Consider the following 26438-nt stretch of genomic DNA (forward strand, 5'->3'; position numbering starts at 1 on the left):
CAGCTGATGCTCCAGATATTGCAAAGCAGAGAGAGATGAACCTCTTTTCTGACTTCTTTGAATTCCTGACCCTCAGAATTGTGAGAATTATATCACAAGTATAAACTGTTTTAAGAACTAGGTTTAGGGGGAGTTTATTAAGCATCATTAGTTAACTGGGTTTTTGGAGTGTGGCGACGGTATTTGTGGACACCGTCCCAGGAACATGAGCTGTCATATCCCCTCCTCTTCCACTTCCCATTGCAACCAATAAAGGCTGTTCCTACTATAAAAAACAGAGAGAGTGGGAGAAAGAAGAAAAAACCTCCCAAATCATTAACTAGAACAGATGTTTTAAGATAACCAACAATTACTTTAATTCATAAATGTATATACATAGATTACATAAAGAAATTAAGTACACGTTGCATTTTAAAAATGTGTCTAGCAGGTTATTGTACAAAATTAAAATGAATTTAAGAATACATTTTAACATTTTTAAAATTAGTTAATCATATATTTATTTATCTATTTTATTTATTTATTTTTGAGACAGAGTTTTACTCTTGTTGCCCAGGCTGGAGTGCAATGGTGTGATGTTGGCTCACCACAACCTCTGCCTCCCAGGTTCAAGTGATTCTCCTGCCTCAGCCTCCCAAGTAGCTGGGTTTGCAGACATGCACCACCATGACCGGCTAATTTTGTACTTTTAGTAGAGACGGGGTTTCTCCATGTTGGTCAGGCTGGTCTCGAATTCCTGACCTCAGGTGATCCCCCCACCTTGGCCTCCCAAAGTGCTGGGATTACAGGTGTGAGCCACCATGCCTGGCTAATCATATATTTAATATTAAGACTTAAGGCTTTAGAAAAGTTATTATTTAAAAAATAACTGATATTGCTTCAAAAGTGATTAATTCACCATGGTATAATTAACAAGAATGATGCATTTCATTTAAGTTGCAGAAAAAAATTATGCGGATCCTTCCCAAGTATTTTCAGTTTTTTAAAAAAAATTTATTGCCACATCACAAGGAGTCAAGAGGATCCTTCCTAAGTTTCATATCCACACAAAAATGCGATGCCTGTATAGTGACCAGAAACAATAACTATGAAAGTGGAGTCGGCTCTCTATCTTGGAAACAATTTTAATCTGAAAGCATCGGTCAGAGGACCCACATAAAAAGCCATATACTGATTTGTGGAAAAGTAATAACTTATTGAGCTGTTTCCGGGAGACACAGATTCTTGGTTTCTGAGTTCCTGAGCTGTTCACTCAGTGTGCCAGAACAGCTGACTTCCCACAGCGTGTACTTGAGTATCTCAGCAACTGAGGACCGGAAGCGAGCTTGGAACTTCTTACTAATTAGGACATAAAGGATAGGGTTCAAGCAACTATTGAGGAATGCCAAACCAGTGGAGAGGGGGATTCCAGCCTGCATCACATGGTGGGAATAGCTATTGTGGTGAATGGTGAGCTCCCAAATGCTAAACAGGTGATAAGGAGTCCAGCAAACCACAAAGGCCACAACCACAACCAGAATTGTCCAGAAATGCCTACTGGAGATCAGGATGCTTCGCTTCTTCACCTTGAAGATGAAACACAAGTAGCAAATACTCATTGTTAGCAAAGGGAAGAGATAGCCAATGATAAATTTCACCCAAGTCAGAACATGGTGCCTGATCAAAGTGAGGTCAGGATCATGCTTCTGAAAATTGTTATAGCAAAGAGTATGATTATTGAACTCCACAGTGTCCCGGAAGTACAGGGCAGGACCGCCAATTAGAGAAGCCAAAAGCCAGATGAATATAATGACAATCAGAGAGTTCTTGAGGGTTCGATGCCGATGAGATAAGACAGGATGGATCAAGTGGATATAGTGGTCCAGGCTGATCACTGTCAGGAAAAAAACACTGGCAAACATGTTCAACTGGGCAGTGAAGGAATTGGCTTTGCACAGCCAGATGCCAAAGGGCCAGTGGAAATTCATGGCCACATAGGAGATGTACAGGGGCAGAAAGAGAAGAAAAATGAAATCCGCAATGGCTAGATTGAGGAACCACAGAGTGGTGACTGTCTTCTTCCACTTGAACCCCGTGAACCAAATGACGATGGCATTTCCTGGAATTCCCAGAACAAAAGCCAAACAATATAACACCAGGGAGACCCAGTGAACAACTCCCAGCTGGACTTTCTCCTCCAAATCAGACTCCAGAGAGTAATAGTCTAGGTCATAGGAATAGTTTTCAAATTCTTCAAATAATGTTTCCTCCAAATCTTCCATGACCTTGCTAAATGGAGAATGAAGAAATCTGTAGAAGCAAATTTAAAAAGAAAGAAAAAAATTTTTAAAGAAAAAAAAAGTTCAGTAAATGATAAGGAACGTGAAGATAAAAATATTTCAGGTTATGGACCAGACATAGTATTTTTTTTTCTTTTTTTTGAGACAGGGTCTCACTCTGTTGCCCAAGCTGGAGTGCAATGGCATGATTTTGGCTCACTGCAGCCTTGACCTCCTAGGCTCAAGTGCCTCCTACCTCAGCCTCCCCAATAACTAGGACCACAGGTGCTCATGACCATGCCCAGCTAATTTTTAAATTTTTTGTAGAGATGAGGTCTCACTATGTTGCCCAGGCTGGTCTTGAACTCCTGGGCTCAAGTGATCCTCCTACCTCAGCCTCCCAAAGTGCTGGGATTATAGGCATGAGCAACTATACCCAGCAAATATAGTATATTTTTTTATAGGACTTGTGGTTATACTCCATATGTTCAAGTCTTGGTGAGCCTCAGTTTCACTCTGATTATCATTCTCCCAGCATGAGAGTTCATTTCTGTAAAGTATTTAGTACTTGCTAAATTAAAATGAATGACTCTACGGTTATAATTCTTCAGTTCATAATGCTTGTAGGGCTGACTAGAGAGAATTCAACAAGCATTTATTAGATTCCTACTATGCATTATTATTTTATGGCAGATGCAAAAGAAAACGGATTAATACTTACAGAGTGATAACTTCAAAATCTGTATTTCAGCCAGACACAGTGGCTCACACCTGTAATCCCAGCACTTTGGGAGGCTGAGACAGGGAGATTGCTTGAGACCAGCCTGGGAAATATAGCAAAAACCTGTCTCTACAAAAAAAATTTTTTTTAAATAGCCAGATCTAGTGGCTCATGCTGTAGTCCCAACTACTCAGGAGACCAAGGCAAGAGGATTGCATGAGCCCAGGAGTTTGAGGCTGCAGCGAGCTATGATCAAGCCACTGCACTCCAGCCTGGGCAACAGAGCAGGACCCCACCTCAAAACAAATTTTGTCCTGAAAAATCTGGATTTGTTGTTGTCCTGACTTCTTAAACTCTAGATAAACAGTTCCTACTATTTCCTAGACCAATCCACCTGGATGTCACTGGAGATTTTGACCTGAGATTTTGCATCCAAGGATGTTTTGAGTCCATGTTTATGAAAGCAAACATAGTAATCAGAATTATATCAATATGGATGGCTTCTCATCCAAAAGGTGGCTTTTGGAGTAAATTTGATTATGACCACTTAATTTCTATATTAATTTCCTACAGAATGCAATTAAGCTTTATTTAAATTTTTATCTTATTGAAATAATTCTTTTCCATAATAATTTATGACAAAGATTAGATTTTTTTTTGAGACAGCCTTCTATTTTTGTTTTGTTTGTTTGTTTGTTTGAGACAACCTCCCGTTACAGAGGCTGGAATGCATGGCACGATCTCGGCTCACTGTAGCCTCTGCTTCCTGGGCTCAAGCAATTCTCCTGTTTGAGCCTCCTGAGTAGTTGGGCTTACAGATGCCGGCTACCACTCCTGGCTAATTTTTGTATTTTTAGTAGAGACAGGGTTTCACCATGTTGACCAGGCTGGCCTCGAACTCCTGATCTCAAGTGATCCACCCATCTCAGCCTCCCAAAGTGCTGGGATTACAGGTGTAAGCCAGAGTGCCTGGCCAAAGATTGGATTTATTAATCAGTTTTACTTTATTTTTGCCCATACCAAATTTTGTCTCTTATAATTTCTACCAAAGTAAGTTTTATTTTGTGCTCACTCCCTGCCCTTTTTTTTTTTTTTTTTTTTTTTTTTTGAGACAGAGTTTTGCTCTTGTTGACCAGGCTGGAGTGCAATGGTGTGATCTTGGCTCACCTCAACCTCACCTCCCGGGTTCAAGCAATTCTCCTGCCTCAGCCTCCTGAGTAGCTGGAATTACAGGCATGTGCCACTACGCCCAGCTAATTTTTGTGTTTTTAGTAGAGACAGGGTTTCTCCATGTTGGTCAGGCTGGTCTCGAACTCCCGACTTCCGGTGATTCGCCCACCTTGGCCTCCCAAAGTGCTGGGATTACAGGCATGAGCCACCGCACCCAGCCTTTTTTTTCTTTTTTTTTTTTTTGAGACGGAGTCTTGCTTGTCACCAGGCTGGAGTGCAGTGGCGCCATCTCGGCTCATTGCAACCTCCACCTCCCGGGTTCAAGCGATTCTCCTGCCTCAGCCTCCAGGTATTTTTAGTAGAGACAGGGTTTCACCATGTTGGCCAGGATGGTCTCGATCTCTTGACCTCGTGATCCACCCACCTGGGCCTCCCAAAGTGCTGGGATTACAGGAATAAGCCACCGCGCCCTGCCCCTCTGCCTTTTTTCTTATCAAGACCAGTTTTTCTAGGTTAAGAAGACTTGAATGTCAGTTTTTCAATCAGCACAAAAGTATACTGTGTGTAACTCTGTCTTCTTCCATTTTATTTTGTGCTATTTCTATCTGTAGTATTGAATGAAGATCAAGCAGAAAAAAGATTAATAGTTATATTCATTTCATGGAGCTACAATCATACATGAGGCAAGTATGTAAAATTTTAGATTATAGTAGGGTTAGAATAAAGAGGTCAAAACATCCTGTGTTGCTCACAGACATCTCAAATTCAATTTGACTATCGCTGAATTCATCATCCTACCTAAAACCTTCTGAGAAATCCGGCAGGGCAAAAAACAGAAGCAATTTATTCCCTTCCTCCCAACCCTAGCCCAGCAACTTTTTTGTTCTTCAATGTTCAATTCAAATGCCACCTTTCTTAGAAACATTTTCTGACTTACCTTCCTGCAGATAATTATAATAATTATTATTGTTATTATTAAAACAATTTATAATAAAATGATAGTCAATGTTATTGAGAATTTACTAGATGCCAGACATGTATGATCTAATTTGATCCTCATAAGAGTCTTACATATACTTGTAATCCCAGTGCTTTGGGAGGCCAAGGCAGGAAGATTGCTTGAGCCTAAGAGTTTGAGACAAGCCTGGACAACAAAGTGAGAAACTGTCTCTTAAAAAAAAAAAAAGATCTTACATTGTGGGTAAGTACAGGTGACCCTTGAAAAACATGGGGGGTGCCTAGAGGCGCTGACCCCACACACAGTAAAAAAAATTTACATAAAACTTTTCGTTGTTATTGAGACATAGTCTGCCACTGTCACCCAGGTCAGAACGCAGTGGCACAATCATAGCTCACTGCAGCCTCAAACTCCTAGGCTCAAGTCATTCTCCCACCTCCACCTCCCAAGTAGCTGGGACTACAGAAGTACATCACCATGCCTGGCTGATATTTTTATTTTTGTAGAGATGGGGTCTTGTTATGTTGCCCAGGCTGGTCTTGAACTCTTGGCCTTAAGTGATTCTCTTGCCTCAGCCTCCCAAAGTGCTGGAATTACAGAAGTGAGTCACTGTGCCCAGCCCATTATTATTATTATTATTATTATTATTATTATTATTATTATTTTGAGACAGAGTCTTGCCCTGTTGCCCAAGCTGGAGTGCAGTGGTGCAATCTTGTCTCATTGTAACCTCCGCCTCCCGGGTTCAAGTGATTCTCCTGCCTCAGCCTCCCTAATAGCTGGGATTACAGGTGTCTGCCACCATGCCTTGCTAATTTTTATATTTATAGTAGAGATGGTGTTTCACTTTGTTGGCCAGGCTGGTCTTGAACTCCTGACGTCAGGTGATCCGCCCACCTTGGCCTCCCAAAGTGTTGTATTGGGATTTTAGGCATAAGCCACCATGCTCGGACTTATTATTATTATTGAGACCAACTCTCTCACTCTGTTGCCCAGGCTGGAGTGCAGTGGTGCGATCTCGGCTCACTGCAACCTCTGCCTCCTAGGTTCAAGTGATTCTCCTCCCTCAGCCTCCCAAGTACCTGGGACTACAGGCTTGTGCCACCATGCTGGCTAATTTTTGTATTTTTAGTAGAGACAGAGTTTCACCATGTTGGCCAGGCTGGTTGTCTTGATCTCCTGACCTCAAGTAATCCGCCCATCTCAGCCTCCCAAAGTGCTGGGATTACAGGTGTGAGCCACCATGCCTGGCCCTATTATTTTTTTTAGAAACGAGTATCACTATGTTGCCCAGGCTGTATTCAAATTCCTGAGCTCAAGGGTTCCTCCCAACTCAGCCTCCTAAGTAGCTGAGACTACAGGAACATACCACCAAACTTGACTTGCATATAACTTTTGACTCCCCCAGAACTTAACTATTCATAGCCTTCTGTTGATCAAAAGCCTTACTAATGACATAAAGTATCAATTAACACATATTTTGTGTGTTTTATGTATTATATACGTATTCTTGCAATAAAGTAAGCCAGAGAAAAGAAAATGTTATTAGGAAATCATAAAGGGCTGAGAGCAGTGGCTCACGCCTATAATCCCAGCACTTTGGGAGGCCGAGGTGGGTGAATCATCTAAGGTCAGGAATTCGAGACCAGCCTGACTGACATGGTGAAACCCTGTCTCTACTAAAAATACAAAATTAGCTGGGTATGGTGGTGCATGCCTGTAATCCCAGCTGCTTGGGAGGCTGAGACAGGAGAATTGCCTGAACTGGGAGGTGGAGGTTTAGTGAGCCAAGATCATACCACTGCACTCCAGCCTGGGTAACAAGAGCAAAACTCCATCTCAAAAAAAAAAAAAAAGGAAACCATAAGGAAGAAAACATGTATTTACTAGTCATTAAGTGGAAGTGGACCATCATAAAGGGCTCCATCCTCATCATCTTTACAATAAGTAGGTTGTGGAGGAGGAAGAAGATGGGTGAGTCTTGCTGTCTCGGGGTGGTAGGGGCAGAGGGAGAAAATCTATGCCTAAGTGAATCTGCACAGTTGAAACCCATGTTGTTCAAGGATCAACTGTACTATTATTGGTCTCATTTTTAACAAACAACACTGAAGCTTATAGAAGCTTAGTAACTTACTCAAGATCACACAACCTGCAATTGCAGAGTCAGGATCTAAAGTCAGATCTGTTGGACCCATGGCCTGAGCTCTTAACCACTACAGCATTCCCCTCTTCTGTCATACTTGTCTTATCACACTTAACACGTTATGTTGTCATTAATTTATTTTTAATTTCTTCCCTATTAGACTGTGAACTCTTTGAGAATAAGGACTGTCATGGCTGTACCCCCAGTGCCTTGTACATCTTAATATATCACAGGTGATTAACAGATGCTTAAGAAATGATTGGCTCCCATTCCAAACCAAAGATAATTTTAAAACTTCAGGTGAGATTTTGTGAGTTCACCCCTAAGTCAGGGTCACTGCCAGACTCTCCAACCTTGACCCACAGTTCCTTTTTTTTTGGATGGAGTCTCACTTTGTCACCCAGGCTGGAGTGCTGTGGCGTGATCTTGGCTCATGCAACCTTTGTCCCCTGAGTTAAAGTGATTCTCCTGCCTCAGCCTCCAGAATAGTTGGGATTACAACTGCCACCATGCCCGGCTAATTTTTTTTGTATTTTTGGTAGAAACAAGGTTTCACCTTCTTGGCCAGGCTGGTCTTGAACTCCTGACCTCGTGATCCACCCGTCTCAGCCTCCCAAAGTGCTGGGATTACAGGAGTGAGCCACCGCACCTGGCTGACCCACAGTTCTATCATCAGGATCTTGGCTTATTCCTCGACACCAAATCCCTTCCTTCGTGTGTCCTATTCCAGTGAGCAAGAATTGGCTCCTGTCATGCTGCCCCATTCTTTCAGGCCTGGGATCTCACTCTGCCCTCTCACTCACTCCTGGTGGCTGACTCTCCCCAGTGTCAGATCCTTCCCAGCTTAGTTTAAAACTTTGTCTTTTCTGTGTACTAGGACATCCTTACCTTACAGGCGCCTATGATCTGTTCCTTTAGGCTATTAGCAATTCAGAAGCCATATGGCCCATGGGGTGGTCTGAATCACCTTATAAAACCCTAAACAGAATCTCATTCCCCAAACAAAGAAAAGCCCATGGAAGACCCTAATAGCTTCTAACCACTATCCTCACCAAAAGTCAGGAGCCTCCCCTTCCAATGTCATTACTGACCCTGCTGGGACAGTGTGATCATCGCAGGGCCTGTTGAAGGCAACCATCTTCTTCCGCATTCTGTTGGGGCAGGGGATTGGAGGGTGGGATACTGGTATGTTTACGTGTGTGTGTGTATGCCTTGAGGATGAGTGATCTATCTGAATAGAACACCTTCAAACAGAAAGCCCTGCACCAGAGAGGTTCCTAATCTTCCAGGAAGCAGATGAACACATTAGATTTAAGGTGTAGTTCAGGCTTGGAGAAAAAGCTTCAAGAACAGCTGGTTGATGCTCACCTGAATCCTTTATGAGAAATAGGAGCTTAGGAATTCGCCTAAGACTTAGAGCAGATGTTTTTGTGTGATGATGATGGTGAGGGGTAGGGATAGAGTGGAGAAAAGAGAGACGGCAGAACTTAGCAACTGTCCTACTGAGTCCTTGAGTGGACACAGTTAACTTTTGAAGACATACTCTTGTTTACCTATTATAACTTGTTTGGCCACTGCTTTACAGTTTTCAGGTACTTCCAGATCTAAGTAAGTTTCCAGACCTCATTTAAACCTTCCCAAATATCTAGAGACTAAATGTATTCATTTCCTAGAGCTGCCGTAACAAAGCAACAGAAACTGCTTGGCCTAAGACAACAGAAATGTATTGTCTCACAGTCTGGAGACTAAGTCTGAAATCAAGGTTGTTTCCTTCTGAGGGCTGTCCTGGAACATCTTTTCCATGGCTCTTGCCTAGCTTCTTGTGGTTTGCTGGCAAACTTTGGCCTTCCTTGGCTTCTACATGTGTTACACTGATCTCTGCCTACATCTTCACGTAGCATTCTCCCTGTGTGACTCTGTGTCTAAATTTCCCCTTTATATAAACACACCAGTCATTTTGAATTAGGGCCCACCCTAATACCTCATTCTATTTTCTATTCTATTGCCTCTGTAGAAACCCCATTTCTCTCTCTCTCTCTCTTTTTTTTTTTTTTTTTTAAGACAGGGTTTCGCTCTTGTTGCCTAGGCTGGAGTGCTGTGGCATGATCTTGGTTCACTGCAACCTCCGTCTCCCGGTTTCAAGCGATTCTTCTGCCTCAGCCACCTGAGTAGCTGGGACTACAGATGTGCACCACCACATCCGGCTAATTTTTTTATTTTTAGTAAAGACGGGGTTTCACTATATTGGCCAGGCTGGTCTCAAACTCCTGACCTCGTGATCCAGCCGCCTCGGCCTCCCAAAGTGCTGGGATTACAGGTGTGAGCCACCGTGCCCAACCTAGACCCCATTTCAAATAAGGTCACAGTCTGAGGTAATGGGGGTTAGGACATCAACATATCTTTTTTTGGTGGGGGAGGAGGGTTACCATCCAACCCATAAGACTAACTCAGGAGTGGCAACCACCATTTCTGAATCTCGATCACTCATTCATTCAGCCAATATTTGTTAAGTGCTCACATTGTTCAGGCACTATTCTAGCTGATTGAGATACTTCACTAAATAAGACAGACAACTATTTCTTCCCTCTTAGATTTTATATTTACCAGGCAGGGATAGATAGTAAAAAAGTAATATTATAAAATTACATTGTGTATTAAAAGATGGTAAGTACTATAGAAAGATGAAAAAATTGAACAGGATAAAGGGAATAGAAGGTGGTTTTTATCTTTCTTTCTTTCTTTTCTTTTCTTTTCTTTTCTTTTCTTTTCTTTAAGACAGTCTTGCTTTGTTGCCTAGGCTGGAGTGCAGTGGCATGATCTCGACTCACTGCAACCTTCACATCCTGGGTTCCAGCGATTCTCCTGCCTCAGCCTCCAAGTAGCTGGGATTACAGGCGTGAGCCACCACAGCCAGCTAATTTTCATATTTTTAGTACAGATGGGGTTTCACCATGTTGGCCAGGCTAGTCTCAAACTTCTGACCTCAAGTGATCTGCCCACCTCAGCATCCCAAATGCTAGGGTTACAGGCTTAAGTCACTGCACCCAGCCTGGTTTTCGCTTTCAATAAGGTGGTCTGAGAAAGACTCGTTGAAAAAATAACTGTAAAGGCTTGACGGAGGTGAGGGAATTAGTCGTGGATATTTCCAGCAAGAGTGTTCCAGGCACCACTGCTATGGCAGAAGTGTGTCTAACATATTCTAGAAGCAATAAGGATGCCAGTATGTCTAGGGCAGGATGAGAAAACCGAGCAAGAGGAAGAAAAGAAGGAAAAAAATTCAACAAGAACGTAGGAGGTTACATCATATAGATGCTTTTCAGCCTTTGAATGATTTTCGCAAAGGGAAAAAGCAATCTGATTTTTGTTATAGAAAGATCCCTCTTTCTACTGTGTTGAGAATAGACTGTTGGGTATAATGTTGGGGCAAACAAGTAAGAAATGGGCAGACCAGATAGAAAATTATTGTAATAATCCTGGCCAGAGATGACGGTGGCTTGGATTAGGTGGTAGCAGTGAAGGTGATAGGAAATGATTAGATTCTAGGTATATTTTGAAGACAGAACCAACAGTTTTCTTAATGAAGTCAAATATAACCCCCAGACTTTGGAGCCTTCTGTACCAGAGTCCAAGGCCTTATACATCCCCTTTCCTCCTCTTCTCATGGGCTAGAATATAGATGCAGTGATGAGCCACCTTGCACCATGTAAATGAAGAAAACATGGTTTTTCACAAATAGAAGTTAGGACCCCTGGGTGACCTCGTGGAACAGAGCTGCCCTACTTTTCTGGACCACCTTCTTTGGATTACTAAGTGAAAATATTCTCCTGGAATCCTTTTGGGCTATTTTTTTCTCACAAAACCGTGTGGGTCTGTGGAATGGGCTTTTTTTTTTTTTTTTTTTTTTTTTTTGATGGAGTCTCACACTGTCGCCCAGGCTGGAGTGCAGCGGCGCGATCTTGGCTCACTGCAAGCTCTGCCTCCCAGGTTCATGCCATTCTCTTGCCTCAACCTCCTGAGTAGCTGGGACTACAGGCGCCCACCACCATGCCTGGCTAATTTTTTGTATTTTTAGTAGAGATGGGGTTTCACTGTGTTAGCCAGGATGGTCTCCATCTCCTGACCTCGTGATTCGCCTGCCTCAGCCTCTCAAAGTGCTGAGATTACAGGCGTTAGCCACCGCGCCCGGCCGGAATGGGCTTTTGTTAAAGCAGCTGAACATGTATCCTAACTAATATAACTTCTCTAGGCCCTACCTTTGAGCACTGTGGTGGAGCCCTGGCAGTGCTCACCTCCTGTGACAAGATGTTATAAGAAGTCTTTGAGGTAGGAGCTATTTCTCACAATGGTTATGGCTTCAGAAGCTCACTGGAGGAGGGAGAGGGGAGCTTCCCTTAGAGGGGACAGAAAGGGAAAGAAGCTGGCCTTTTGAGGAGGAACTCTTACCCCAGCAATGGTTGGGGAGCTATTTAGGAAATCCCCTTTTTAGCCATGAAGACTTAACATGAAGGAGGTTTTGCAGTTGACTATGGTGGGTTAAAGAGGTGCTGCTGGTAAGACTCCGCTGCCTTTTTTTTTTTTTTTTTTTTTTTTTTAAGACAGGGGTTTTGCTCTGTCATCCAGGCTGGAGAGCAGTGGCAGAATCATAGCTCACTAGGCAGTAACCCAGTTACCCTGATTAGAGAATGAAGTAGGCCAGGCACAGGGGCCCACACCTGTAATCCCAGCACTTTTGGAGGCTGAGGCGAGGGGACTGCTTGAGCCCAGGAGTTCAAGACCATCCTGGGCAACACAGTGAAGACCCTGCCTCTATGAAAATAAGAATACATTTTTTTCCAAAAAAGAGAATGAAGGCCAGGCCCAGTAGCTCATGCCTGTAATCTCAACATTTTGGGAGGCCAAGACGGGCAGATCACTTGAGGTAAGGAGTTCGAGACCAGCCTGGCCAATATGGGAAAACCCCATCTCTACTAAAAACACAAAAATTAGCCAGGCGCAGTAAGGCGGAGGTTGCAGTGAGCTGAGATCACACCACTGCACTCCAGTCTGGCAACAGAATGAGACTCCATCTCAAAAAATAAAATAAAAAAAGAATGAAGTAGAAGTGGGTCACGTGTCTGCTAAGTTATACTTTGAACTAGAAACATGGTTGAGTGCAACTTTGGGGCAGAGCACAGCTTACAGGTAGGAATTGACAGACCCAATCTGTGGAGATTAGATCGTGAAAATGAACTGTGTGATAATGCAATCTCAAAGTAATATCGGTGCTCTCAAAGGAAAAATGTGTTTACAAAGAAAGCTTACTACCTTGAGCATTTCTGCCAACTTAAATTTAAGGGCCTATAGAGATGTTTCTTTAAATTATTAAAAAGTGGTATTACACTGTATAATCAATCATGTTGTATTGTATTTCCCTGTTTATTTTTGGTGGGATAAGAAAGAAAGGACAAAAAGAGACACAAAAAGAAAATGGGGGAAATTTTTCCTCAACTTAGCCGTGTGAAGATAAACATAGATACATGCACACACATATATACATATGCATATCTACAAATAGTTTTTGAGAGATGATGGGAGGATGTGAATGAAGGATCAGAGGTGAATAGGAGGGATGTCCGGGCAACAGAAAGAAGCTGTGGTGGTCAGTAACCAGAAATGAAGACAGATAGTAGGTGGATATTAGGTCTCTTTTTTTAATTTTTGAGACAGAGTCTCTTTCTGTCATTCAGGCTAGAGTGGAGTGGCGCAATCTTGGGTCACTGCAACCTCCACCTCCCAGATTCAAGCAATTCTCACTCGAGAATCAAGTATGAAAAATCAAGTGATCTTTGTGCCTCAGCCTCCCAAGTAGCTGGGATTACAGGTGTGCGCCACCACACCTGGCTAATTTTTGTATTTTTAGTAGAGACAAGGTTTTGCCACATTGGACAGGCTGGCCTTGAACTCCTGACCTCAAGTGCTCCACCCCCTTTGACCTCCCAAAATGCTGGGATTACAGGTGTGAGCCACCACACCCAGCAGCATTAGGTCTTTAAATCCAGGTTTAAAATAAAGAGGAGCATTAAACGCACAGGATCAAGTGGTCTTGGATGGCAGTGACTTTCCATTGAGATGTCCATGTAGTTTTCTCAGTTTGGAAGAGCACAATAACAATGCCAGGATAAGGCTTTTCGACTTGACAGAAAAGAAGAAATAGCTACTGTATTTGTCTTAAACCATATGTGCTGCTGAAAGGCAAATAAATAATTCTGACTGAAATGAAGACTAATAAAGGTCTCTATGATCATAAAAAGTTTGTGTAGCCACTTAACCTCCAAGCTATATTGTGAACAGGGATATATGTAGGGCCACCCAAGTCTCTTAAAAATGTGTGAAAAATGCTTGGTGTGAAGCAAAGTTCAGAGAACCTCTATGAAGTCTCTGGTTTATGTTCCAAAGAAAGTGAAGGGACATATTTACTGCAGGGATTCAGCTGCTTCGAGGACCCACTTTATCACATTCCTGGGTTACTTCCACCTAGATACTCAAATGGCAAATCATGTGGTTGTGGAGCATAGAACTACCTATTGAATTAAACAATCTAGTGTCTGATCTATTCAGATGTAATAGATGGCAAAGCTGAAACTCTTTTCTGAATAAATAAATTTTACGGCAAGAGTTCTGGCAGAAAGTGTAATAATAAACAGTCTATAAAATCCAGATGATTTTGGGGAAGGACACCTGGTAGAACTGTGTAACATTAAACTTTTAAATGTGGCTTTAGATGAGGTTTGGCTATAGAGGGAAACATTTTGTTCATCTACCTGGACAAAACACAAAGATTCCTTCCGGCAGAACATTTAGCGAATGAAGAGAGGTTTAATTTTGTTCTGTATTGTTGAGTTAGATAGGTTTTCATGGATCACTGCAAAAATGTACACCTCACAGAATCTTAAGGCAGTTTAGGTTCTAAGCTGGTTTGAACAGAGAGAAGGACTTGATATTGCGAACTTTGTCTACGTAGGTTGCCTGTGTAGAGTTCCTCACACACTCTGGTAAAAAGAACTCAAGCTCTGAATGTGTCTCCTGTTAACACCACAGGGGCCCTTGGGGGAACATGTATTTTGCTTCTGACCGGATAACAGGAAGGAATAGAAAAGGCAGGGAGCGGTGGCTCACGCCTGTAATCCCAGCACTTTGAGAGGCTGAGGCAGGCAGATCACTTGAGGTCAGGAGTTCAAGACCAGCCTGGCCAACATGGTGAAACCCCATCTCTACTAAAAATACAAAAATTAGGTGGGTGTGGTGGTGCATGCCTGTAGTCCCAGCTACTCAGGAGGCTGAGGGAGGAGAATTGCTTGAACTCAGGAGGTGGAGGTTGCAGTGAGCAAAGATGGTGCCACTGCACTCCAGCCTGGGCAATAGAGTGAGACTTCATCTAAAAAGAAAAAAAAAAAGAAGATAAAAGAATGAATAGAAAGAATTGATGGACACAAGAGAGAAATTCTCCAGTAAAAACCACAGATCCATGACCTAGCAAACATATGGTCAGCAAGCTGTTTTTCAAGGGCTGTCTTCTTAGGGAAGAAAGATTTTTTGAAACATGTATATGTGCGTGTTGCCCCAGGGAGGTGGTATTTGGGACATTGCTCAGTATTTTCCACTGTCAAACATAAACTATACTACACCCCAGAATGTACTCAAGATGTTTGGCATCAGTAGAGTATTTTGTTGCCATTCAGATGAACGATCTCTGCTTGGAAGGCGTTGAGGCACAGCAACACGTTAAAAAGAGACCCTGTTTATTCACCCAAGGGAAGCAAAGGGAGGTTAGATGGAAATTGAAGGTTGGGTGGTGATATTGTTGCTGCTGCCAGTTGGGAGGTGGTAGAACAACCCTCACACTCCAACCCCTGGCATAGCTTATCCTGTAATAGAGATGCAGCTTGCCTAGCTGTAGTTCCCATGTCATTTATTACTTAATGCCAGGCATTAAGACAAATGACAATATTCTTTGGTGTATTAGGAAGAATGAAAGTATTTTGATTTGGCTCGAGAAGGGACAACATAAATGGGAGTGTTCTGATGACAAAGGCCTTTGAATGTCATGCTTAAGGGTTTGGATTTTATTCCATTGCTCCCAAAGCATGTAAAAATGTAGCAGGGAGTGATGTGACAGAATATTTGTTTTTGTAAAGATCATCTGGTAGCAGTTTGCAAGATGGTTTGGAAAATAATTTGAATGGAAGTAAGACAATCATTCAGGAGCCTGTTACCACAATGGAAGTCAAAGATGGAAGGTCCTTAGACAGTGAGAGAATTGAGATGAGGGAGATGTATTTGAAAGACATTGATTTGAGAAATGAATAGAATCTTTCAGGAAGCTTAGCTGAATTGCGTATAATCTTCACAATAACGTTTTTCTTGAGTTGGCATTGAAAACCTTGAACAGAAAAGCAAGCTAATTTTAGGCATACAAATGTTTTATCAGTTTTAAAGGCAGCGAGATTGGGAGAAAGAAAGAAAGTTTTTCCTTTTCAAAGAATAATTGAATCAAATGGAAATTAATGATACCTATTTTCACGATGCTGAGATCGAATTCTTGTCATAAAAGGCATGTGCAGCCTGATCTGCATGTCAGCCCCCATGCTTCACTTTGACAGTTTGAAAAGAGAACACAGCACATGTACGGGAAGTCAACGCCTACTTATGTACCTGTTGTTTTAATGCTCCACCCAGAAATTAGTGTTCTAACTTGTACAATCTGTATGGCTCTGTTGATTGCTGGGGGTGAATGATTATCCTTAGGTTAGGAAGAAACTTTTAGGCTTAATTCCTTTGCAAGACTTTAAGATAATTAACACACATGTATAATGTAAATATCAGGCAATATCGTGGTCTATGGGTTGTAGAATTAGACTGCCTGCTCTCAAATCCCAGTGCTTCCTGTTTCTGGCTGTGGGATCATGGACAAATTACCTGCTACCAAGAAATCTGTTTCCTCACTTGTTAAAATGGGAATAGTAATAGCACCTAACTCATGGGGTTGCTGTAATGATCACATGAGGAAATCCTTAAAAAGTGGTTAGCTCAGTGCCTGGCACACAAAGCATGCTCGATAATTGTAGGTATTGATCATTACCTACAAGTTTTAGCTTAGGACTTTTAAAAGCAGTAGAGAATAAAGGGGAAGGCAGAGAGAGAGAGTGGGACTTCTTTGAGTTACTTCGTTAGAAGGGTGAGAAGATTTTAAGTAGAGATTCAAAAACATGTTTTGTTTTGTGGACTTTGTTAAAAAAATACTGAATCTGCATGGAGTTCACACATTATTATATGTCTGCCTTCTGAAGGCATCTGAGTTGGGGACCCCTGTGTCTAGCCCCAAAATGCCATGTTTATCACCATATCTGGTTAAGAGTGGTGAGAAAATATCGTACTGTATAGTACTATATTTCTCTTACTTCTCTTTCTTTACTTTTTTTTTTTTTTTTTAGACAGGGTCTGGCTGTGTCACCTAGGCTGTAGTGTAGTGGTGTGATGTTGGCTTACTGCAGCCTTGACCTCCCAGGGCTCAAGCAATCCTCTACCTCAGCCACCCGCAGCAGCTGGGACCACAGAGGCATGTGCCACCATGCCCAACTAATTTTTTTTTTTTTTGATACAGAGTCTCGCTCTGTCACCCAGGCTGGAGTGCAATGGCGCGATCTCGGTTCACTGCAACCTCCGCCTCCCGGGTTCACACTATTCTCCTGCCTCAGCCTCCTGAGTAGCTGGGATTACAGGCACACACCACCACACCTGGCTAATTTTTTGTATTTTTTTTAGTAGAGATGGAGTTTCACTATGTTGGCCAGGCTGGTCTTGAACTTCTGACCTCGTGATTTGCCCACCTCGGCCTCCCAAAGTGCTGGGATTACAGGCATGAGCCACTGCGCCAGGCCTACTTTTTGTATTTTTTAGTAGAGATGGGGTTTTACCATGTTGCCCAGGCTGGTCTCGAACTCCTGAGTTCAAGTGATCTGCCCACCTCAGCCTCCCAGTGTACTAGGATTGCAAAAATGAGCTACCGGGACTGGCGTTCTCTTTAAAAGAAAAAAAATTATTTATTTTATTTTATTTTATTTTTTATTTTTTATTATTTTATTATTTTATTTTATAAAATAAATTTTATTTGAATTTTGATTCAATTATATTTTATTATTTTTTATTTTTATTTTTATTTTTCTGTTTATTTGGTTGGACATGGTGGCTCATGTCTGAAATCCTAGCATTTTGGGAGGCTGAGGTGGGAGGATTGCTTGAGGTCAGGGCTTCAAGACCATAGTGAGAACCCTGTCTCTTAAACAACAACAACAAAACACAACAAAACAAAACAAAAACTCCTTGTTTACCTTTGCCATAAGGATACAGTCTAGGTCTTTATCTCATGCTCTACCACTTTTTTTTTTTTCTATTTCATAAACTGAAACAAGTGGTAACTTCTTCCCAAACTTTATCTCAAGTCTTGGAAAGAATCACAATGTAACAATGTAATGTAATCAGCAATGTAATGTTTGAAAGTCTTGATCATAGCAGAGAGAAATCTCCAAATTAGTACAGTTATCCTTCAGTATCCACAGGACATTGGTTTCAGGACCTCCCACGCATACCAAAATCCAAGGATGCTCAAGTCCCTGATATAAAATAGTATAGTATTTGCATATAACCTATGCACATCATTCCATATACTTTAAATCCTCTTTAGAGTAGTTATAACATCTAATACAATGTAAATGCTATAAAAATAGTTGTTGTATTGTTTAGGGGATGACAATAAGAAAAAAAGCCTGGGCATGTTTAGTACAGATACAGCCATTGATTTTTTTTCTTCTGAATATTTTTCATCTGTGAAACTCAGATATGGAGGGCCAACTGTGTTTTCTTTTTTTTTGAGACCAAGTCTTGCTCTGTCACCCAGGCTGGAATGCAATGGCACAATCTTGGCCCACTGCAACCTCCACCTCCTGGGTTCAGGTGATTCTCTTGCCTCAGCCTCCCGAGTAGCTAGGATTACAGGTGTCCGCCACCACGCCCAGTTAGCTTTTGTATTTTTCATAGAGACGGGGTTTCACCATGTTGGCCAGGCTGGTCTTGAAATCCTAACCTCAGGTGATCCACCTGGCTCAGCTTTTCAAGGTGCTGGGATTACAGGCGTGAGCCATCACACCTGGCCCCAGCTGTGTTTTCTTAAAAAGAGATTTCTGTGTATACAAGTAACTTTTTATCAGGAAGAATATGGGCACTTAATTTGGAAACCTTGATGGCACAGGACTTCTGTAACTTTACATTTGTAGGGCATGTGACTGGACAACTGTTAGAGATCTGAAATGTTTAGTTTATGTTGCAGATATGTTCATCCATATAAAGAGTCAGAACTAAAGCTTGCATCCTCTTTAGTGTCTTCTGGGCAATGTTATGTATCGTAACGTAACAAAGGACTGATTTTGGAAGCAAGCATCATAGCAGGGTACCTACCAGATTATAAAACTTCTCATAAATAGATATTACCCATGGTTTAAAAATTTTTTAAAGGCTAAAAATGAGTATGTCTGAGACTAGAATATTTAATCATGACCTGAAATCTCTGCAGGCCAAGATAGGCTTCCAAAATTTCCACCGGGGAACATGGTGGAAATTTGTACTCCTGTATCTCTGCTTTCTATTTCATCATTATTTGGCACTGAAGATATTTTGGTTCTCAATCACTCATTGTCAGTGACATTGATAGAAGTCCAGGGAGAATATCCAGTTTAGGGTGGAAACTGAATTGGTGGTCAATGTATTCTTATTTTAATTTACATCAAGATACTTCCTCTCTTAAAGAAAGAGAAGGCTTTCTCCTAAAGGGGAGGGAACAGTAATCAGGGACCTTGCAGAATATATTGAGATTGCAGCCACTTCACAAAACAATACTGTTCATTATCCGGAGGGGTAATACATGAACTCAATGAAGGGGAGGGAAGGGAAACTTGTTTTTGTAGCAACAGTAATGCTGTTTCAACACAGCAGCAAAAGGAGGGGGAGGAGGACAATCCTAGAACTTCCTTTCATTCGTACAGATTATGCTTGAAAATATTTGTACCTTTTTTTCTCCTAGGAGGAGATACAAAGGAGTATAGGATAAAATGTAGACATAAAAGATAAAGCACAGGTTAAAAGACTTGCTCGTTGACCACAACTAAACAATGTGGGTGCCAGATTCATTATTATGATGATTTAATGGTTTAAGACATTCGTTATGGGCTTTTTTTTTTTTTTTTTTTTTTTGGTGACAGAATATCGCTCTGTCACCCAGGCTGGAGTGCAGTGGCGTAATATGGCTCATTGCAACCTCTACCTCCCAGGTCCAAGCAGTTCTCGTGCCTCAGTCTCCCAAGTAGCCACGCCCGGCTAATTTTTGTATTTTTAGTAGAGACAGGGTTTCACCATGTCGGCCAGGCTGATCTTGAACCCCTGGCCTCAAGTGATCTGCCCGCCTCAGGCTCCCAAAGTGTTGGGATTACAGGCATGAGCCACCACACTGGGCCATCACAGACTTTTTTTTTTTTTTTTTTTTTTTTTTTTTGAGACGGAGTCTCGCTCTATCACCCAGGCTGAAGTGCAGTGGCACAATCTTGGCTCACTGCAAGCTCTGCCTCCCAGGTTCACGCCATTCTCCTGCCTCAGCCTCCCAAGTAGGTGGGACTACAGGCACCAGCCACAAAGCCTGGCTAATTTTTTTTGTATTTTTAGTAGACACGGAGTTTCACTGTGTTAGCCAAGATGGTCTCGATCTCCTGACCTCGTGATCCGCCCGCCTCGGCCTCCCAAAGTGCTGGGATTACAGGCATAAGCCACCATGCCCGACCCATCATAGACATTTTAAATTATTTTATGGTAATGAAAACAAAGGTAGCAACTGCAACACTATTTTCTCATGGCCAATCTATACTTGGAACAGTTTGTTGAGTTCTGCAAAACGGACATTGGAGAGACCATTGGAAAACAAAAGCAGTGCAAAAGAAAGAACTCTGCAGGGTGATGGAGGGGACTTGAAATTAGTCTTTGTTGGAATGCTTAAGGAACCAGTGAGAAAGAAAGACTTAAGGAGTTTCATGACTATCTTCAGATACTTGAAGATGCTAGGGCAGAAAATGTTGGCATAATAGTCAAGAAAATTTTGACTTAGGAGAAGCAAGATGTTGCATCTGTTTAATATCCAGAAAGTTAAAAGTCTACCAAGAAAGCAAGCAAGCAAGCAGAATGCATTGCATTGGGTGGGCACTAAGGGAGTTTGATCACAGCCTGGATGCTGCTGGCTGGAGATACTCCAGAAGGCACTGACTCATGCACTAAGTGGGCTTTTCACATCATCCTTCAAGGGCAAGACTCTATGATAATGGATATCGTTTTTGAGTTCTTATTCTCTATTTACAGACTAGGAAGTTGAAAATCAAGAAAACTAAAGAATTTATAAAAACTCTTCAGAGGCCAGGCACAGTGGCTCACGCCTGTAATCCCAGCACTTTGGGAGGCCGAGGCGGGCAGATCACCTGAGGTCGGGAGTTCGAGACCAGCCTGACCAACATAGAGAAACTCCATCTCTACTAAAAATACAAAATTAGCTGGGAGCAGTGGCGCATGCCTGGAATCCCAGCTACTCGGGAGGCTGAGGTGGGCGGATCACTTGAGTGCAGGAGTTTGAGACCAGCCTGGCAAACACAGTGAAACCCTATCTCTACTAAAAATACAAAAATTAGCTGAGCGTGGTGGCACACGCCTGTAATCCGAGCTACTTGGAGGTCGAGGCAGGAGAATCGCTGGAACCCTGGAGGCACAGGTTGCAGTGAGCCAAGATCATACCACTGCACTCCAGCCTAGGCGACAGAGTGAGACTCTGTCTCAAAAAAATAAATAAAAATAAAAATAAATAAATAAATAAATAAATAAATAGTGTTTAAACCAGGAGAGAGCGATGCTGAATTTAGAGAATAAATCTACATTCCTTTTCCAGAGCTGCACCTGTGGCTGAATGAAAAAACAAAACAAAACACAAAATAAACCATTCTTCCCTGCAGAGGAGGATGACTTGATAGGAGGAAGCCCAGAACGATGCATGGAAAAGAAAGCGACTTTGATTCTTTCTCAGACTCTTCCTCACCACTCCCCTCTTCTCACCTCCACCTCCAGGCCCGGTGGAGCAGCCAGTTTGTAAGAACAGTTTTTAATTTTGAGCTTTTATCATAGCTTTATTTTAGTACTACGTCAGAAGTCCACATTTGCCCAGGGTCTGCTCTGTTCCTCGGGCTGGTTCTGACTCTGTTGTTAAAGTCACTGCAGGATGACTTTACAAGAACCAAATTGCCAGACGTAAACCAACTCTCATCCAGCCTCTGGCAGCTGGATTCTGAGGAATAAATGAAGAGAGGACACTCAGGAAAATGCATATTCTTTTTTTGTTTGTTTTTTAGACCAAGTCTTGCTCTGTTGCCTTGGCTGGAGTGCAGTGGCGTGATCTCGGCGCACTGCAACCTCCACCTCCTGGGTTCAAGCGATTTCTACTGCCTCAGCCTTCCGAGTAGCTGGGACTACAGGTGCGCACCACCACACCCAGCTAATTTTTGTATTTTTAGTAGAGACGGGGTTTCACCATATTGGCCAGGCTGGTCTCAATCTCTTGACCTCATGATCCGCCTGCCTCGGCCTCCCAAAGTGCTGGGATTACAGGCGTAAGCCACTGCGCCCGGCCCAAATGCATATTCTTTACTGCTCCAGAGCTGCTTAAGTCCCACATGCCCTTTCAGTCTCTCTTGGTGACCTATAGGACTCCTATGTGAACCTGTAGGACTGCATTTGTCCAAGGGCCTGTCCTTTCTTCTGGGACCCAGTGTGATTGCTTCTAGGTTTTTTTCTTCTAGGTTTTCTAAGGGCAAGGCTACTTTCAAATGGTGCAAATCCAGGTGCTGGTTAACACTTCAGGCACAGGACATGGATGAGAGAGAAGAAAATTAAACAGGGAAAGAAAAATTTTAACCCAGTATCTTGCTGTAATCAAAGCCCTCCAACTAAACCCCTTTGTAGGGTTCTGGGGATTCCATTTTGTGCTCTGCCTCGCAGTGCTCTTGAATGGAATGGGGTTCATTATGGGAGCAGTGCCCTGTAGAGGTTATGACCCACTATCACATCTTGAGTTTCCCCTTTACTCTTCAGTTTCATTTAAAAAATTTCATTGTAATTATAAAAATTTTTTTGTAGAGATGGTATCTTGCTATGTTGCCCAGGCTGGTCTAGAACTCTTGAGCTCAAGCAATCCTTCCACCTCGGCCTCCCAAAGTGCTGGGATTACAGGTGTGAGCCACCATGCTCAACCCAGTCTCACTTTCTTTTTGTAGTTTTACCCTCAAAACTGCCATCACTTTTTAATTAAAACAAATGAGAGCCATTTTCTCTCAATACACTGTTGTGCACAAAGGTTTGTGATCCATCTTCGAACACCTGGACAGCTCACTCTACACATCCAGGGATTCCAGCCAGTGGAATATTTTCCATGTTGGTTTTCCCCCTTGATCCACCCAAAAGTTCAGATTGTATGATGGAGGGCTGAGATTAGGGTGAGACAGGCGAAGCTGGGTTATGGAAGAGCAGTGTAGGACCTTGTCTTTGTTTAAAAATTTGATATTTTGTTAATCATGGATTATTTTCCATTAATTTTAATTACTGAGGCTTTTGGTGCCCTGTTAAATTTTGCCTCAATTGCCTTATCCTAGTTCTGACCTGCCATAACACTTGATCCTGCTTAAGTCCGTGGATATTAGGCAGTCCCGTGTGCTGAAAAAGCATTGGAACTTAGGAGAGATGGTTCTAAAATGTAGCTCTGAATATCACTAACTATGTAACTTTGGGTGGGTCAGTGGCCCAATTGGGACCCCAGGTGTCTCATGTGGAAAATACAGGTGACATCTAATTCTAAACTTTTATGATTCTGCCCCTGGTGTTTCCTAACTGAGAAGCTCAAAGATGGCAGCACCGTATACTCTAGCTCTTTTATTACTCTCCATGCCTCAAACTAGCACCAAATCCGGTCCCTTGCACAGAGTGGACATTCAAACAACGTCTTCCAGTAAATGGTTTTTTGCACATTGGAACAAAAATATAGATCAAGGTCCAAGCCAAAAAGCCTATACAAATTAAAAACATTCTGCAAATGAAAACAAAACCTTCCCAAACAAGAATATTGTACCTCCCTCATTCCTCCCACAGAAAAGAACCAACTGAAATTATTAGTGTTTCTGATTCGTGAAAGTATGGCAAAGTCTTACTGCTTTTTTTTTTCCCCCAGGAAATATTCTATTCAAATATTTCAGGTTTTGAGTGAAGCAGACTTATGTAATCATCCTGCCTTTGGGGATTTCTGTCCATCTAAAGATGCTAGAACCACCCTGATGAGTCACAGTTCATAAAATGTAACATCTGTGAGGGAAGGTTATAAACATCAACAGTGCCCAGAACAGCTGTAGAATTTTAGAAGAAACAGAATTTCCACTTCCCAACTAGTTCTTCATATTTAAGTTCACATAACTAGAATGTAGGGAGAGAGAGAGCATTTGTGCATATAGCCCAAACCCCCTTTTCTTTTCTCCTCTTTTTTCCTTGAGAGAGAGGGAGGCTGGGTGCAATGGCTCACACCTGTAATCCTAGCACTTTGGGAGGCCCAGGTGGGCAGATTACTTGAGACCAGGAGTTCGAGACCAGCCTGGCCAACATGGTGAAACCCCATCTCCACTAAAAATACAAAAAATTAGCTGGGCGTGGTGGCACATGCCTATAATCCCAGCTACTCGGAGGCTGAGGCAAGAGAATTGCTTGAGCCTCGGAGGTGGAGGTTGCAGTGAGCCAAGATCGCACTACTGCACTCCAGCCTGGGCAACAGAGCGAGACTCTGTCTCATTTAAAGAGAGAGAAAGAAGACAGAGAGAGCGAGCATGAGTGCGAACACATGCGCAAGAAAGAATGCCTGGAGGGAAAGAGGCAAAGGAGGGAAGGGAAAAGATCCTGGTTCAATGGTAAAATACATAACCTTAGAAAACATATTTTAAGCATTCTTTTCTTTATTCTTAGCCTATTTTGTATTACGGCTTCCCCCCCCCCCCCGAAATGGAGCCTCTTGCTCTGTCTCCCAGGCTGGAGTGCAGTGGCTCAATCTCAGCTCACTGCAACCTCTGCCTCCTGGGTTCAAGCGATTCTCCTGCCTCACCCTCCCAAGTAGCCAGGATTACAGGCACCCACAACCACACCTGGCTAATTTTTGTATTTTTAGTAGAGACGGGGTTTTGTCATGTTGGCCAGGCTGGTCTCAGGTGATCCACCTGCCTCGCCCTCCCAAAGTGCTGGGATTACAGGGGTGAGACACCGTGCCTGGCCCTATGACATCTTTTCCACATACCTATTCTCTAACCAGTGGTAGAAATGAGAGGGCAAGAACCACTGTAGAGACACTTCTTGACATATTGTAAATTGCTTCTGGACACGAAGAGTATATACCAATAGCTGTATAGTAAGTCATTTTAATTTACTTAATCTTTCTTTCATAGTTGATATTAATCACCTTGTCCCAGAAACAAAGGTCTTGTACTTGAGGGAAATGAAAGTGACCTTCTAAAAGCCATTAAGAATGGTGGGTCGGCCGGACGCAGTGGCTCATGCCTGTAATCCCAGCACTTTGGGAGGCTGAGGCGGGCGGATCACCTGAGGTCAGGAGTTCGAGATCAGCCTGGGCAACACAGTGAAACCCCATCTCTACTAAAAATACAAAATTAGCCGGGCCTGGTGACACATGCCTGTAATCCCAGCTGCTCGGGAGGCTGAGACAGGAGAATCACTTGAACCTGGGAAGCGGAGGATGCGGTGAGCCGAGATGGTGCCATTGCACTCCAGCCTGGGCAACAAGAGTAAATCTCTGTCTCACCAAAGAAAGAAAAAGAATGGTGGGTCATACAAAGGATGGATATAGGCACATATCTGCACTGTCTATGGTCTCAATACTTTAGACAATTCAAAAGCCAAGTACATCTCCAGGTATTCAAATTCAAGAAAACAGTCACAAAATATCTTGACACTTATACCAGTAATACAATATACCTTCACTGAAACATAACACAAGCACTTTTCCTTTTTATTTATTTTTATAGAGATGGGATCTTGCTATGTTGCCCAGGCTGCGCTAGCACTCCTGGCCCCAAGAGATCCTCCCTTTCAGCCTCTGGAGTACCTGGAATTACAGGCATGTGCCATCGTACCTAATAGGCAGTTTATTTCTGACAAGGAACTTGGAAGGAACACAGTAAAAAACCATCTGATACAAGAAAATTTTGTTTTAAAAATTCTACTTTTAGAATAATTTCCTGTATCTTTTGTTCTCATCACAGATTTTCTCTAACAAGGCAAAATCAGACAAAGCATGTTTTTTCCTTTTCTTTCTTTCTTTCGTTTTATTTTTACTGTTATTTTTTAGAGGTAGGGTCTCACTCTTTCTCCCATGTTGGAGTGTAGGGGCACAATCATAGCTAACTGCAACTTCAAACTCTTGGACTCAAGGGATCCTCCCACCGTAGCCTCCTGAGTATCTGAGATTACAGGCACCCGCCACCACTCCTGGCTAATTTTTGTATTTTTTGTAGCGATGGGGTTTTACCATGTTGGCCAGTCTGATCTCAAACTTCTGACCTCAAGTAATCCTCCCAAAGTGCTGGGATTATAGGTGTGAGCCACCCTGCCTGGTCAGCATTCACTTGTTAAGCAACACCTGCACTGAACCTTATGCCAGTTGCCATGCAAAGCAAATAATCTTCTCCAACAAGTTTTCCTAGCAGATAATGTGTCTAGGCAGAAATTGCAGGCCCTGAATTATTTCCTTAAAATGGATTTCATAATTCTACATTAAAGAGATACGTAATATTGACTAATGGCTTATTTAGTGCCTTTTCACCATGAAAAGGAAGTAAATGTAGTGTACCCCAGCGGGGTCCCACACAACCACTTTTCATATACATTTCCTTTGAACCATTCACCAAGGGCATCACGATTAGTGCCCTGTGATGACCTGTTCTGTGATTTAAACAACCTAAATTTCTGCCCAAACACAACCTTTCTCCTTGACCTTGAGCTCAATGTGAGTCAACAACGGGATGAGACAGC

At 42.4% G+C, this 26438-nt stretch overlaps 1 protein-coding gene across 8 annotated transcripts in view; it reads right to left on the reverse strand.

The window, feature by feature from the left end:
- Positions 1-331: 331 nt before the first annotated feature.
- Positions 332-26438, reverse strand: part of CMKLR2 (chemerin chemokine-like receptor 2) — a 42409-nt gene continuing 16302 nt past the window's right edge. For all 8 annotated transcript variants that reach the window (XM_004033099.4, XM_055380398.2, XM_063695128.1 and 5 more), the window contains one exon: positions 332-2289. In XM_004033099.4, the coding sequence (XP_004033147.1) occupies positions 1194-2261 (1068 nt within the window). In that variant the 5' untranslated portion in view covers positions 2262-2289 and the 3' untranslated portion in view covers positions 332-1193. The remainder of the gene's footprint in view (positions 2290-26438) is intronic.

Source organism: Gorilla gorilla, chromosome 11, assembly GCF_029281585.2.
Source record: "Gorilla gorilla gorilla isolate KB3781 chromosome 11, NHGRI_mGorGor1-v2.1_pri, whole genome shotgun sequence".
Taxonomy (NCBI): domain Eukaryota; kingdom Metazoa; phylum Chordata; class Mammalia; order Primates; family Hominidae; genus Gorilla; species Gorilla gorilla.